Below are 13,570 nucleotides of genomic sequence, written 5' to 3'. Positions count from 1 at the left end.
ATCTATATAGACAGGACAGACAAGCGGTGGGAGAAAGGAAGGATTGTTAATCCCCACTTGCCAGAAGCAGGAAGTTCTGCAGCGATTTGCTGAAGGTCACATAGGGAGTCTGCGACACAGCTGGGAATTGGATCCAGATCTTTTGAGTCACAGGCCGCAGGAGCAGCCCTCCTCATCTGTGTAGACTGTATGAAACGAATGGGGCCCAGCTCACGCTCTCTTAGCTCTGCTGGCTTTGCAGGGGTGGACTCCTGCAGCCCTCAGAACCCCATTGACGTGAGTGGAGCGCCACACAGGTGCACCCTTCACCCTCTCTGATCAGCTGTCAAGGTCGGAGCTTCATTTTTGTCTCTAAAGCCAGCAGATCTGGCTCTGAATTCTCACAGGGAGCCAAGCCTGAATCACGGAAATGTAGAGCTTGAACAGACCTCGAGGGGTCAGCTAGTTCAACCCCCCGGCAGGACCAAGTAAACCTAGAACTCCCCGACAAGTATTTGTCTAACCTGTTCTTAAAATGATGGGGATTCCACAACCTCCCTAGGGAACCTGATCCAGTGCTTAACTATCCTTATAGGTAGAATTTTTTTCCTACTATCTAACCTAAATCTCCCTTGCTGCAGATTATGCCGATTACGTGTTGCCCTACTTCCAGTAGGCATGGAGAACAATTGATCCCCCTTCATAGCAGCCCTTGTGATATTTGAAGACTATCAACCCCCCCGCCCCCCACTCCCCAGTCTTCTTTTCTCAAGACTGAACAGGCCCATCTTTCTTAACCTTTCCTCATAGGTCAGGTTTTCTAAAGCTGTGATTGTTTTTGTTGCTCTCCTTTGGATTCCCTCCAATTTGTCTACGTCTGTCTTAAAGGGTGACACCCACAAGAAGACACAGTACTCCAGCAGAGGCCTCACCAAGGCCAAGTAGAGCATGACAATGACCTCCCACGAATCATTGACATCAATTGGAACATTAACACTGATTTCCCTGGAGGCACAATTGGACCCAGTGGGAGTAAACTGGTTGGGTAAAAAGGTGCTATTTTTATGTAAACCCTTTTAAGGCAGACCTACACCTTAAGGTCCTGATCTAGTGTCCTCTGATGTCAATGGGATCTTTTCATTGACTTCAGTGGGCTTTGGATCATGCCTGCTCACGATTCACTGGGGTGCATATCACTTTTATGGAGCTGGCTGCACTTAGTGGAAAATCACATCCTGAGAGGAAGATTTTTTTCCCCCATCATGTTCTGCATTCCTACAGGCACTGCAGGCTATAGATTTTATGCCTTTTAAGTTTCATACCTTGCAGTGTTGGAAATTGAGTTGGCAAAGACCAGGAAATATACTGGCTGGGTTAAAAAAAATTGATTGTCAGTATATAAAAAAAAAAAAAAAAAATCAGTAAAAATGTCAGTTGAAGTTAGAAAAGAGTTTCTTTCCCACTCTGGAGTGGGTTTTCAGATTTATTGGGCATGCTTTATCCCTGATCTAATGCCATTAAAGACAGTAGCTTGACCTTCTCCATCACATGAAACACAAAGTGCTTGTCTTCGTCTTCAGCGCCATTCCAGGCGTATCCCCTGCCTACCTGTCATCTCTCATTCACTATCGAAATGTCGACTCCCACCGCCGATTGGCCAATGGTGCCAGCCTCCATCATACATTTGTTAAATTTTCATGCGGTCGCCCATTCTGCCCTTCCCGGCTGGGAGGAGCTCTCCATTCACATCTGCAAAGCTGCCTCGTTATCCTTCTTCAAACTCTCCGTTGTTGTGATGCCTATGAAACTCATGACAGTGGTTAGGCCACTGGTGTTCTGATCCCACAGCCTATCTTGCTGACCAGTGCTGTCTCACTGTTTCCTTGTACTCCTCCATCGGTCTGTCTGCAACCATCTGTTGCCTCTTGTCTTATAATTAGACTTTAAACTCTTTGGGGCAGAAACCACCTTTGGGTTCTCTCCTTGTACAGTGCCTAGCATGGTGGGGTCCTGGTCTATTACTGGGGCTGCTGGAAGCTACCACTACACAAATAATAATAACAATAATTAATAATAAGCCAGAATGAATGTGGGCCTCTGGCTTCTTTTTAAAATGATGGTCAAAACAATGGATTCACTTTAAACAAAAAATAAAAATGGCATGAATTGACTATCAGAAGTCTCTACAAAATCAATATCACTTTGACATGCTCCCTTTTACAGTGAGCCAGATCCTCTGCTAGTGTAAACTGGCATAGCTACCTAGATTTCGGTGGACCTCTATCAGCTCACATCAGTTGAGGCTCTGGTTCTGGATGACTCAGTATGTTTTCATGAGTCATCTCGACTTTTTAACGTTACATGATGATATGGTGCACTACTTTAGCCACTTTTCATGCAAAGATCTCAAATCACTTTTCCAGACCTTGGTTAATTAGACACACAGAATCCCTGTAAAGTAAGTGAGGGAACATACATGGTCAATTTCATTCACCACTGAAATGCAGCCAACTCTTGGGAGGAAAGCATGACTGTTAATCAGCATAGAGTGACCAAAGTAAAATGGTTTAGGACAGGAAGTGAAGGATACCATATCCAATTGGAAATGCAGGTGGAATTTAGATGGGTAAGGTTGAATTACTTCAGGTGGAATTTGCCAGTGGGCTCTTAGGGGCAGATCGTGCAACTGGATTTCCAGGGATGCAAGATTAGCTCATGTGGACACAGGTAGGATAGGGCTTTATGGACAATGCTCTGGGATTCTATGGTCAAGAGCTCATTTTATGTCCTCTTTAGAAGATGACAACGTACCTCCTAGTATGGGGTGCTGGCTTGTTGCTGAATGAATTTATCTGAAGTATTTATAGTTAAAAATTGAAGAATTGTTTTAAAACAATGTGAAAGCTGTCAATAAATTTTTGCAGATTGGTCTGGGATTCCTGCAGCTTGGGAAAGCAAGATTTCCTTGGGTCCTTTGACTGTTATAGAAGCCATTGTTAATATTATTATAGCATCCAAATGGGGAAAGTAACCCAGTAAGATAACACTGTGGTGAATAAAGCTGAGATAGAAGAACGCTAAGATAACAGGTTGTAGCAATCCAACCCCAGCTGATTGCTTTCTCAGTGCTTGTTCTCATGCTGCCATCTATCGGTGCTAAAATAGATCACAGATTTAATCCGTCTCCCATGGTGTCCCAGATGGAATCATGCTCTGGAAAGCTATGGATGCAGTTAAGGGGAATTGAATCAGCTGTTGGATGGCATCCTATACCATGCTTAACTTTTGCTGTTTAATTATTAATCTTCCCTATTGCATTTCGTATGGGATTGATGCAGAAGAAGGCAGCGCAGAAAAATGGCACAAAAGATGCGGGAGGGGCGATCTCACTTTGTGAATTTGCCTGTCTCTGTTTTAAACAGGTGAACACCTTTCAAGCTCTCCTGATTTCAGATGGGGTGTCCACGTTTGCAATGTTTAATTATGAAGAAATCCTGTGGACCACTGGAACAGCAAGTGGGGGAGATCCTTTAACTGGACTCGGTGGAGTGATGGCCCAGGTAAGGCTCCTGCTGTGCATCTTCACAATCATCTTTGTTTATGCTCTAACCTCCAACCTGTCCTTGTTCTGACAGTGTCAGCAGAGAAATATGATCTAGTGAAGACGTGACCCGCCTTAACACAACATGGCTTTTGTCTTCTAGTGGCTAGACCAGGTCGTGTAGCTTAAACACACGAGGTTCATGCTTTTAGATCCAGAGAACTCAGGTTCACTCCCCAGAGATGATCCATCCGGGGTCTGTAGATCATTTGGTTCACAGGGTACTTGCTGGTGAATGGAGGAGACCTGGCTGGTCACGTGGTGCTGGTTTTCTTTCTTCTTCCCAGACTGAAGGGGAAAGAGAAGGGATATGAAATGAAGAGCAGAAGGAAACTGTGTTTTACTCCTTTTGATAAAAGTTAAACACCTAACATTGTAAAGGTAGCTAAAAATACGTGAAATGAGAGCTGGCTGAAAAGAAACATTTTTTTTAATTAAAAAAACCTCTCATCCATTCATCTCCATCCATCTACTCGCATGCCCTTTTCCTTTCCATTTTCTTTCTTTCCTTCCTTCCTTCCAAAAATTGTTTGGCTTTGCATTTAAAATCAAAAAGAAAAAGTAAGTTTGTTTTGTTTCTGAAAATTGATAACAACAGGATTTTTACCGAAAATGTTTGTTTTTGAAAAAACAAAACAAAAAATAATTTTCAATTTTTGTGTCAAAAACAAGCAGACAAATAAAACAACCACGAACGAAAGACTTCCTTTTGGCCAAATAGCCTTTTTTGTATTTAAAATACGGTAATAATAAAAAAAAGTTTAGGTTAAAAAAATATGAATCAGTTCCAATTAGTTTCCCAGTGTGACTTTTCTATGTACAGAGTTGCTGTAGCTGCCGCTGGGATCTTATGTGATCACAGTTGAGAGGGGAGGTGAACACAAGATAATCAACGGCAAAATTTACAGACAAATCGGGGTTATTAACATCAGTGATGGCGAGAAATATGAGACAGAACAGACTTAAGGGAAGGGTGGTCTCTGTGTTTTCAAGTGAATTTTGCTCTTTCTGTGTTCCAGGCAGGATTCAACGGTGGAAACAGCACCAATTATTTTAGCATTCCTGGGTCCAGAACCCCAGAGATAATCAATATTGAAGATACAACCAATGTAAATGTCCCTGGACGCTGGGTCTTCAAAATAGATGGGAGAGAAATTGACCCAGCCAATGGCTGCAGCCTGAGAGGTAAAAATTGCTTCTTTCATGTCTTTGAAATTTACCATATAACACAAGACAACCCAGTTTGAAAGTTAATAACCAAATATGCTGCTGGTGTTGCTTGGCTATGGTATTGCCCGTATTCTTTGCAACTTGTGTAAGGGTAGATTGTAAACACTCTGGGATAGAGGCTGCCTCTTTGGAAGGCAGAATGGCCTAGTGGTTGGTGTGGGGGACTGAGAGTCAGAAGACTTCGCTTCTAGACCCTGCAGAGGACACTACATTTCCTAATGATGGTCGCCTGGTGCCAGGGATGAAATCCTGACCCTGTTGTGGTCGATGGAAGTTTTGCCAGTAGGGCCAAGACTTCATCCCTGGGTAGCAAACCCTCAGTGGTGTAGATTGGGTAAGCCACGATAAGCTGCAATTTGCACTGGGGCAACTTAGTTTGGTTTCAAGCAGGGCTAGTCCAAATAGCGGCTTTCCCTGTCTCCACTAGAGGTTTGCACTGCGGCAGCTAAACCAGTGGCTGCATTTGGCACCAGTGACTGTAATTAGGACGATTTGCTAGCATGGAGAAGGCCTAACTTCATGGCATTTTAAAAGGGGCGAATGGGCCCACAAAGAGCGGGGAGTCTCTTCTTTTGTCTCGCTTATGGCTGTGTAACTCATTAATGTCAATGGGAAGCTATAATATACCCTGGCCTTGTTCCCGTCCTTCTGTGATGTTAGTATCCGGCTGTAATTAAAAGCCTACATTTCCCCCACCTCAAAGTTAGAAACCTGTGAAACTAGGGGTTTAAATTCTCAGTAAGGATTGAGATCCCTGTACTTTCGGCATTGGGGATAAGCTAGAGTAACAACAGCAAAAGAGACGCTTCTGGCTGGCCTGATGGAAATGCCATCGGTGTGAAAAGACAATACTCTGATTTCCTTTCCCTTGCTTCTGAATTATGGATTGCCGCTGTTATGCATAGGATAAATTCAATGGCCCTGCACAACCTGCTGGGTATGTCAGTGTGCCACTGACTGTCCATAGGTATAAAGTAATAGAAGCACTCATTGTGATACCAGGGGGACTTGGCAGCATGAAGATTATTGCATTATCGTTTTACAAATAAAACTGTCTCGAGTGTCTCCTTCGCTCCTGAAATCTTTCTAACAGGAGAGAATTTTCACTTGCTGCTGGAAGCCTGAAATATCGAGGATTGAAAATGTATAATGGTCTGAGATCTGCAGTTTGTTTATATGCAGCCCTCGACTAGTGCTGATATAGCTCTGCTAGTCCAAAGGGCCTGCGTAGCCCCTAAAAAAGTTCAAAGTCTGATGTACTGCAGGGATGGTGTCCCTAGCCTCTGTTTGCTGGAAGCTGGGAATGGGCAACAGGGGATGGATCACATGATGATTACCTGTTTTGTTCATTCCCTCTGGGGCACCTGGCATTGGCCGCTGTCGGAAGACAGGATACTGGGCTAGATGGACCATTGGTCTGACGCAGTATGGCCATTCTTATGTTCTAAGCTTGACCCACCAATGCTCAGAATGAAGGCTGAAATTTTCAAAGGGACTTAGACACACAATTCCATCTTCGGGTTAATGAAAGCAGTGCATCTAAATCCCTTAAATGAATATGGAAATCACAGCTGACAGCTCAATGCCATTTGTAAGAGAAGAATCTCAACTTTTCAGTGGTAGGAAGTGGGTCTGAGCAGGTTTGTTTTGCCTAATTTGGAACCCACTTGAATATCATGGGCTTGAAAGGTTGGCTCCAAAGCAAACATAATTGGGGTCTCATTATGTTTAGGAGAGATTTTTGTGGTGGAAAGAAAAAAAGAAAAAGAACAGAGAACGTGAGAGAGAGGAAAATCCAGGGGAGAGATGAGCAGAGGGTGGGCAGAGTGAAAAACAAATACAGAGAGGATGTGAAGAGGGAGCAGATGGAAGAGAGAGAGACTCTAAATTGGCGGGGGGAGAAGACGCTCGTTTTTGCCAGGCTGAATTCTTAGATCTTCCTCCCTCCTTTCAGGTCTCCATTCAGCTAGAAAAACATAAAATAGACTTCCCAATGAAGTGTAGTTACACTGCTGTTATGCTGTTTGATAATTAATAATTGCTAATTCATACAACCCAAGGCCAACTATGTTATGGAATTATTAATATGACTTTGGTTTTATAGTTAGTACATGTATTTTTTAGAATTCAGGTACATTGACGATGTTGTGTTTGTTCCATAATTACTCTGTCACCTTCCAGTTGTGTGAAATTAGTAACTACAGCTATCAAAAGAGTTAATTATAGTGTAATTACAGAATAATTACCGTGGATTCACAGTCACTCTTATAAAGGGTAACTAAAACAGGTTGACTTAATATATTGCAATATATTAAGCACACATGACTTCAAATTCCAGGGAGAAAAGGTTCATGAAGCCAAACTAGTTCTGTGCACTCCCCCCTCCCCAAAATAGTTTGAGCAGTTCTCAAAACTAGAAAATCTACCTGATTTTGCCCATCAATAACAGAGGTCATGATTCACCAAAGCACAGGCTTAATGTTAATCATCTGAGTAGTGCCATTGACGTCAATGGGACTTCTCACCTGCTTAAAGTTAAGCATGTGTTTCCAATGCTTTGCTGAATTGGGCTGTGACATGTTATAATGCTAGAGGGCGGTGTGATGTTACTTGCCATATCACATGGGATGCCCTGTTAGAAAGGTACTGAGCTGGTGGTCCTGCTTTCAAGGCCAGTAAACTTTCCCAAGTGTTGGACCCGGATCAGAAAGAACAAATGACTTGGAACTCTTGATTGTTCTTCTAAGTCGTGTCACGGGTCCTGTGTTCTGACAAGTAACGCAATGTGGGGTTCTTTTAGGGCAGTTTCTCCATCCAGGCGAGATATTCTGGGACAACGCCAACTGCTCCACCAAGTGTCGTTGCCTGGACTTTAACAATGAGATCTTCTGCCAGGAGATGGTTTGCGGCCCCTACGAAGCGTGTGAACAGAAGGACAAGTTCTACCAATGCGTGCCGGTGGAGAGCAGCACCTGCGTGGTGTTTGGAGACCCACACTACCACACCTTCGATGGCTTCCTCTTTCACTTCCAGGGTTCCTGCGCCTACCTCCTTACCCGGCAGTGCTGGCCAGAATCTAACCTGCCCTTCTTCAGCGTGGAGGCCAAGAATGAGAACCGAGGTGGCTCCTCCGTCTCCTGGTTGAAGGATATCTCGGTGGAGGTTTATTCTCACAAGATCGTTATCCCCAAAGGGAGCTTTGGGAAAGTTAAGGTAAGAGCCCCAGCAAAGAAGGAAAACTCCTTAGGTCAGATCCTTGGCTGGCGCAAAGCGGTTTAGCTCTGTTGAAGTCAGTGGGTCTATGATAATTTGTAGCAGCTCAGGATCTGGAACCAGTGTCTTTGTCTGGAATCCAGGCCTTGTAGGACTCCTCGGGGAGGTGGTGGGGAGGGGGGAGTGTTAGTGTAGGTAGTGCTGAAAACTGGAAAGGCCCAAACCAGACCCTTAAAATCCAACCCTCTCTCCAAATGTTGTTGGGGCTGGATTGCAATCACTGGTTCCCAATTCACCATCTTGCTCAGATTCCAACATTGGAAGGGACCCATTTCCCAGGATCCATTTCAGCTGCTGCAGTGGAAATCTGGCAGAACCACCCCCTGGGCTGCTAACCGCGTGGAAACCCTGCCATTTTGCCTGATTTTACTCTTTTGCTTTGCTCCTGCAGGTGGACGATTTGGTGACCTCCTTACCCCTCTCCTTGGAACTGGGAGCCATAAAAATCTACCAGAGCGGTTTGTCAACCGCGGTGGAGACTGATTTTGGCGTCTTGGTGACCTACGACGGGCAACACTATGCCTCCATCTCTGTCCCGGGCACCTACATCAACGCCACCTGTGGGCTGTGCGGGAACTACAACAAGGATCCTCAAGACGATACCCTTCGCTCGGACGGGAGGCCGGCGTCGTCGGTGCTGGACCTGGGGGAGAGCTGGCGAGTGTACCATCCGGAGTGGAAATGCACCCCAGGCTGCTTAGACAACTGCAGCTTCTGCGACACTGCCATGGAGTCTCTCTACTTCACCCCCGAGTATTGCGGCTTCATCAACCAGACCGGCGGCCCCTTGTGGGAATGTGGCGCCATTGTGGACCCCACGGCCTTCGTCCACAGCTGCGTGTATGACCTGTGCAGCATCCGAGACAACGACACCGGCCTCTGCCAGGCGATCCAGGCTTACGCCTTGGTGTGCCAAGCCCTGGGCATTCCAGTGGGAGACTGGCGAACCCAGACAGGATGTGGTAAGTCTGCACGTACTCTGGCTGAACGGCTGCCCTGAGGAGGCGGGAGGTGGTTTCGAGGGCCTGCAGCAGACTCCCGTTGAAGTGAAAACCCTGCCTGAGATAAGCCCAGAGACGAGCCGGCGGGGACTTGATTGAGGCAGCCAGCGTTACGGTGAAAGCCGAGCAGTCCCTCCTTTCAATCCTGAAATGCAACACGAGAAGGACAAGGGCATGCCTAGTAACTAAAGGGCAGTTAGTGTTTTGAACAAATAGAAGGAAATCTGAGCGCCCTATGGAACTCAATGCTGGTGTGCCAGGTATTGTGGCTGGACTCAAGACAGGACTGGCTCATTTAATGGCCATTGCCATCAGCTGAGATGCTAAATCTAAATCTCTCCACCTGCTTTCTCTTTTTGCGCCACTTTTGTGCAGAGGGAACTCAGCTGACATCAGCAGGGTTACTCCTGATTCATACCAGTGAGAGTGAGAGGAGAATGGGGCCCCACGTCCCATAGTGCAGGGTGTAAGCTGACCCCCTCTGTGAGGTGTCAGGAAAGGACTTTTCCTTGTGTGTGGGGTGCTATCTGACTCTCTGAGTGCAATCTGGGGGGGATATCACCTCAGTGATTTAGAGACGAAGGGGGTGTAATGGAGGCCTTTCGCCTACCTCCCTCTGAACCATCAGCCACTGCCAGGAGACGGGATGCTAAATCTGACGCACCCAGTGTGCAGTGGCGACACCTGTGTCCCAGTTCAGAATGGCAGAAGTGGAATGGTGGCTTTTTTCCAGGCTACCCTCCGCCACAAATGTAACTGATTAAAGCAAGTGGCTAAATTACCTCTGCCAGCCAGCATATGTAGCGGTGTCAACCACAGAGCAGTAAGGGGATAATAATACTTATTAATAATGGCAATCTAATCGCATCTCTCTACCCAGGGATTCATGCCAGGCTCATTACTCTGGCGTCAGAGTGCTGAATGGTAAGAGGGACAAGGTGGGCGAGGTCGTGTCGGTTCTGGGGCCAACTTCTGTTGTTGAAAGAGGCAAGCTTTCGAGCTACACAGCGCTCTTGTTCAGCCTCGAAGCTCAAGAGCTTGCCTCTTTCACCTACAGAAAAAGTTATGACCCCACCCACGTGGTCTCTCTAACATCCTGCGACCAACACGGCTACAACACTGCAAACGATACTGCCTTATGATAAATTAGAAAGCAATAAGAGATTGATGATAACGAGAGAGAAATCCATATAGTAGGTCAGCGGTAATATTGAATACTAATGTCTCTTTTTCTATTTATCATCACCATACTTACTATCTGTCTGTTGATCATTGTCTTACATAGATAGGTAATCAGACGGACACATTATCTCACTTATCATTGTGGCATATGACTGCCTAATCATAATAATAATCCAAAGAGTAATAAGGGAATAGTAATAATTCATATAATTGCATAGCAGTCAGAGTTAGGAGGGAATCTAAATGAATGTAACTACCGCCACCGGAATGGTGTCTGGGTCTATGTAATTCTCTGGGAGATTTTATGTCTCAGCCCATAGTCCCATCCCTGATTTCCTCTAATCTCTTTCCATTCTCTCCCCTCTCTGATTTCTTGTTTCCTCCTCCTCCCCTCCCTTCATCTCTTATTCTCACAAGTTTCACAAGTAGAAAATTCGCGGGGGAACACAGATGAGGAGCTGTGTTGGGAAGTGTGGGAGAGAAACCCACAGTGCTGTGAGATTGCGATGGGACGGGGAATGTTGTGGGTGTGAACCGGAAAAAGGACGGTTAGTGTGGGAGCTGAGAGGGCGCCATTCTGATCTCTCAGGTGTGTGAATTAGGAGCACTTTCTCTGAAATCGGGGTTAGGTGACAGCAGAAATTTTGGGCCAGATCCTCACTTGGTGTAAAGTGGCCTGTACGCTTTGGTGCAGCTCTGCTGATTTACCGCAGCAGAGGATCTGGCCCACAGTTGAAAACAGCTCGGCCCCGAATAACACGAGTAGCCTTGTAACAGCCTCTCCTCAACCTTCCCTCTCCTAGCTGCAGCTGTCCAGTGTCCAGAGTTCAGTCACTACTCAGTTTGCACCAACAGCTGCCCAGCTACGTGTTCGGATCTAACAGCTCCGCTGGCCTGCAGCTCCCCTTGCACTGAGGGCTGTGAATGCAACGAAGGCCATGTCCTCAGCACGGACCAGTGTGTCCCCATCCACAAGTGTGGCTGCGATGTCGACGGCAGGTACTATGCCATAGGGGAGTCTTTCTGGGCCACCGCGGGCTGCACGGTGCAGTGCCGGTGCGAGGACGGTGCAGAGATCAGCTGCTTGAACGCCACCTGCCGGGAAGGAGAGGTGTGCGCGGTAGAGAACGGCTACCGGGGCTGTTACCCCAAGCGAGAGAGCTTGTGCTTGGTGAGCCAGAACCAGGTGCTGCAGTCCTTTGATGGGGTGTCATTCATGTTTCCCCCGGAGCATTCCTACACCCTGCTCAAAACCTGCTCTGAGAGACCACACTTCCTGGAGGTTGACATCAGCAAAAAGAAACCCGAATCCAAACCTAATTGGCTCCGACCCCTGAGAATCCACGTAGCTGGCCAGGAGGTCAAAGTTGGAGGTTCCAGCACATCTGAAATCAAGGTAAGAATCCTATCAAGGGACAGTCTTCAATTGCGGGAAGCGAGGGAGGAGTCTCGCTCTGCTGCTCACAGAGAGCAAGAGAGCTTTGTGCTTCCATGGCACATTGCATCTGAGAATCGCCGAACTCTTTACACATGTGATTCAAAAAAGTCTTGTGATTTGTCACCACCTCCACTGTGGAGGGTAACCGTGAGTGCTGTGGTGCCCCCATCCCCTGGAGGTTTGGTAGCATGCCGGATGTACCAGAGGCAAGCTCTGTAGGCATCCCAAGCACAAAGCCCTTTAGGCTATAGCTGTCAGTAGGTGCCCACAGAAACTCCCAGGGTCTGAGGAATACCAAAGGGCTGCTTTGCTGGGGCCACTAGAAACAAATGTTGCCGTTACCCTTAGCAGGATGGCTTGATGATACAAGCGGTGAACCCACTGTTCGTCTCCCTAAGAAAGAGATGGTATTTATCCCCATTTTACAGAGGGGTAAACTGAGGCAGAGTGGCACAGCTGGGATTAGAGTCCAGCAGCCCTGACTCTTCCCACTAGACAACACTGCCAACGCCAAAACATGCTGGTGGACATTTAGGTTGAGATTTTCAAAAGAGCTGCCCCCAAATCCCATCCTTAACCTTTGTCATCTCCGAAGACCCTGAGGGTTATGTCTATGCTGCAGTAAAACTCCGTGGCTGGACTGCGTCAGCTCACTCAGGCTGTGGGGCTATAAAATTGCTATGTAGATGTTTGGGCTCAAGCTGGAGTCCAGGCTCTGTGAGTGGGGAGGGTCCTAGAGCCCAGGCTCCGGCCCAACCTTGAACATCTATACTATAATTCTCCAGCCCCTCAGCCTGAGCCCCAGTCAGCTGACACAGACCAGCTGTGGGTGTATTATTTACACCTGATTGTTTTGTCCTTCTAACTGAGAGAGGCAAAGCAGGGTAGGGGTGGAGGGGATAGAGGCTGAGCAAAGAAAACAGACGTCCCGGAATGAGACAGAGCACGGAAGATGAAGGATTTAATTTGTAGCAGATCCAGACGCTACTTGGGAAAGCTGGTGCTGGGAGCGACTGGCCCATGGAGACTCTGAATGGATGCCAAGACAAAAGGGACGTAGGTGGAAATCAATGTACGATGCCTGTACGGCAAGTCTGTGGGTTTTATTAAAATACTGTTTCCTGCAGAGCCTGGGGTTACAGTGGAGTTATAGTCAACAAAGCAGCTATGGAAAACAAGGAACTTTCTTACTGAACGGTTTTGTTCCCTGTGTGGCTTTGCTTGCTTTATTGTCACCAGTGAGCTTTTGCTCTTCTTAGCCTTGCTGAGTCAGGACAGCCACAGGAGAGAAGCGAGGATGCTCTTCTGGCTCATGCATCGTTAACTAAAGTCACTGTTGCAGTTCTCAGCTGAGTTCTGCTTGCTGAATGTTACTAGTGGTGAAGGATGATGCAAGACACCGCTAGAGCCCAACTTGATTGGTCAAATCCCCATTCGAGTCTGTACTGCTGGCAGTTCGATAAATCACTGTTTGATTTCTTGAGTGAGCAACTTTGATCAGGACACATGGACAGAAAAAAATCCGAAATCCATTACAGTATTACTTACAAATAGTCCCTGCAACCTTGTTTTAAGTCAGAGCTGCTTACAAATGAATGTGCTCTAGGAACATGGGGTGTCAAGCTGACAGTGATCCTTATTTATTCAGATCCAAATTTGCTGGTTTTACCAGCCACGAATGTCAGCATGGAAAGGGTGTCGCTGTCATACATGAAGCTGTGTGATACTCTTCTGCCATGCTTGCAGTTACACAGCTTTACCACTGCTTCACAACATACTGGGTAGTGTGCACGTGCACCACTGCCCTCTACTGGTGGCAATCAGAACTGCTGAGCTGTGTGTCATAGGCTCCATACTGCTAATGGG

The 13,570-nt window shown here is 46.6% G+C and overlaps 1 protein-coding gene across 6 annotated transcripts in view; it reads left to right on the top strand.

Annotated features, from left to right (window-relative positions):
* Positions 1-13,570, top strand: part of LOC102939157 (tubulin-specific chaperone cofactor E-like protein) — a 98,180-nt gene that overhangs the window by 47,051 nt on the left and 37,559 nt on the right. For all 6 annotated transcript variants that reach the window (XR_005222878.2, XM_037882211.2, XM_037882209.2 and 3 more), the window contains 5 exons: positions 3,402-3,539; positions 4,600-4,765; positions 7,611-8,023; positions 8,475-9,045; positions 11,070-11,662. Coding sequence is in view for 5 of the 6 variants with exons in the window: in XM_037882211.2 (XP_037738139.1) it covers positions 3,402-3,539; positions 4,600-4,765; positions 7,611-8,023; positions 8,475-9,045; positions 11,070-11,662 (1,881 nt within the window). In the remaining variant the exon portion in view is untranslated. The remainder of the gene's footprint in view (positions 1-3,401; positions 3,540-4,599; positions 4,766-7,610; positions 8,024-8,474; positions 9,046-11,069; positions 11,663-13,570) is intronic.

This window comes from Chelonia mydas, chromosome 22, assembly GCF_015237465.2.
Source record: "Chelonia mydas isolate rCheMyd1 chromosome 22, rCheMyd1.pri.v2, whole genome shotgun sequence".
NCBI classification, from domain to species: Eukaryota; Metazoa; Chordata; order Testudines; family Cheloniidae; genus Chelonia; species Chelonia mydas.
Note: the sequence above shows the minus strand (reverse complement) of the source record. Positions and strands in the feature narration are given on the sequence as shown.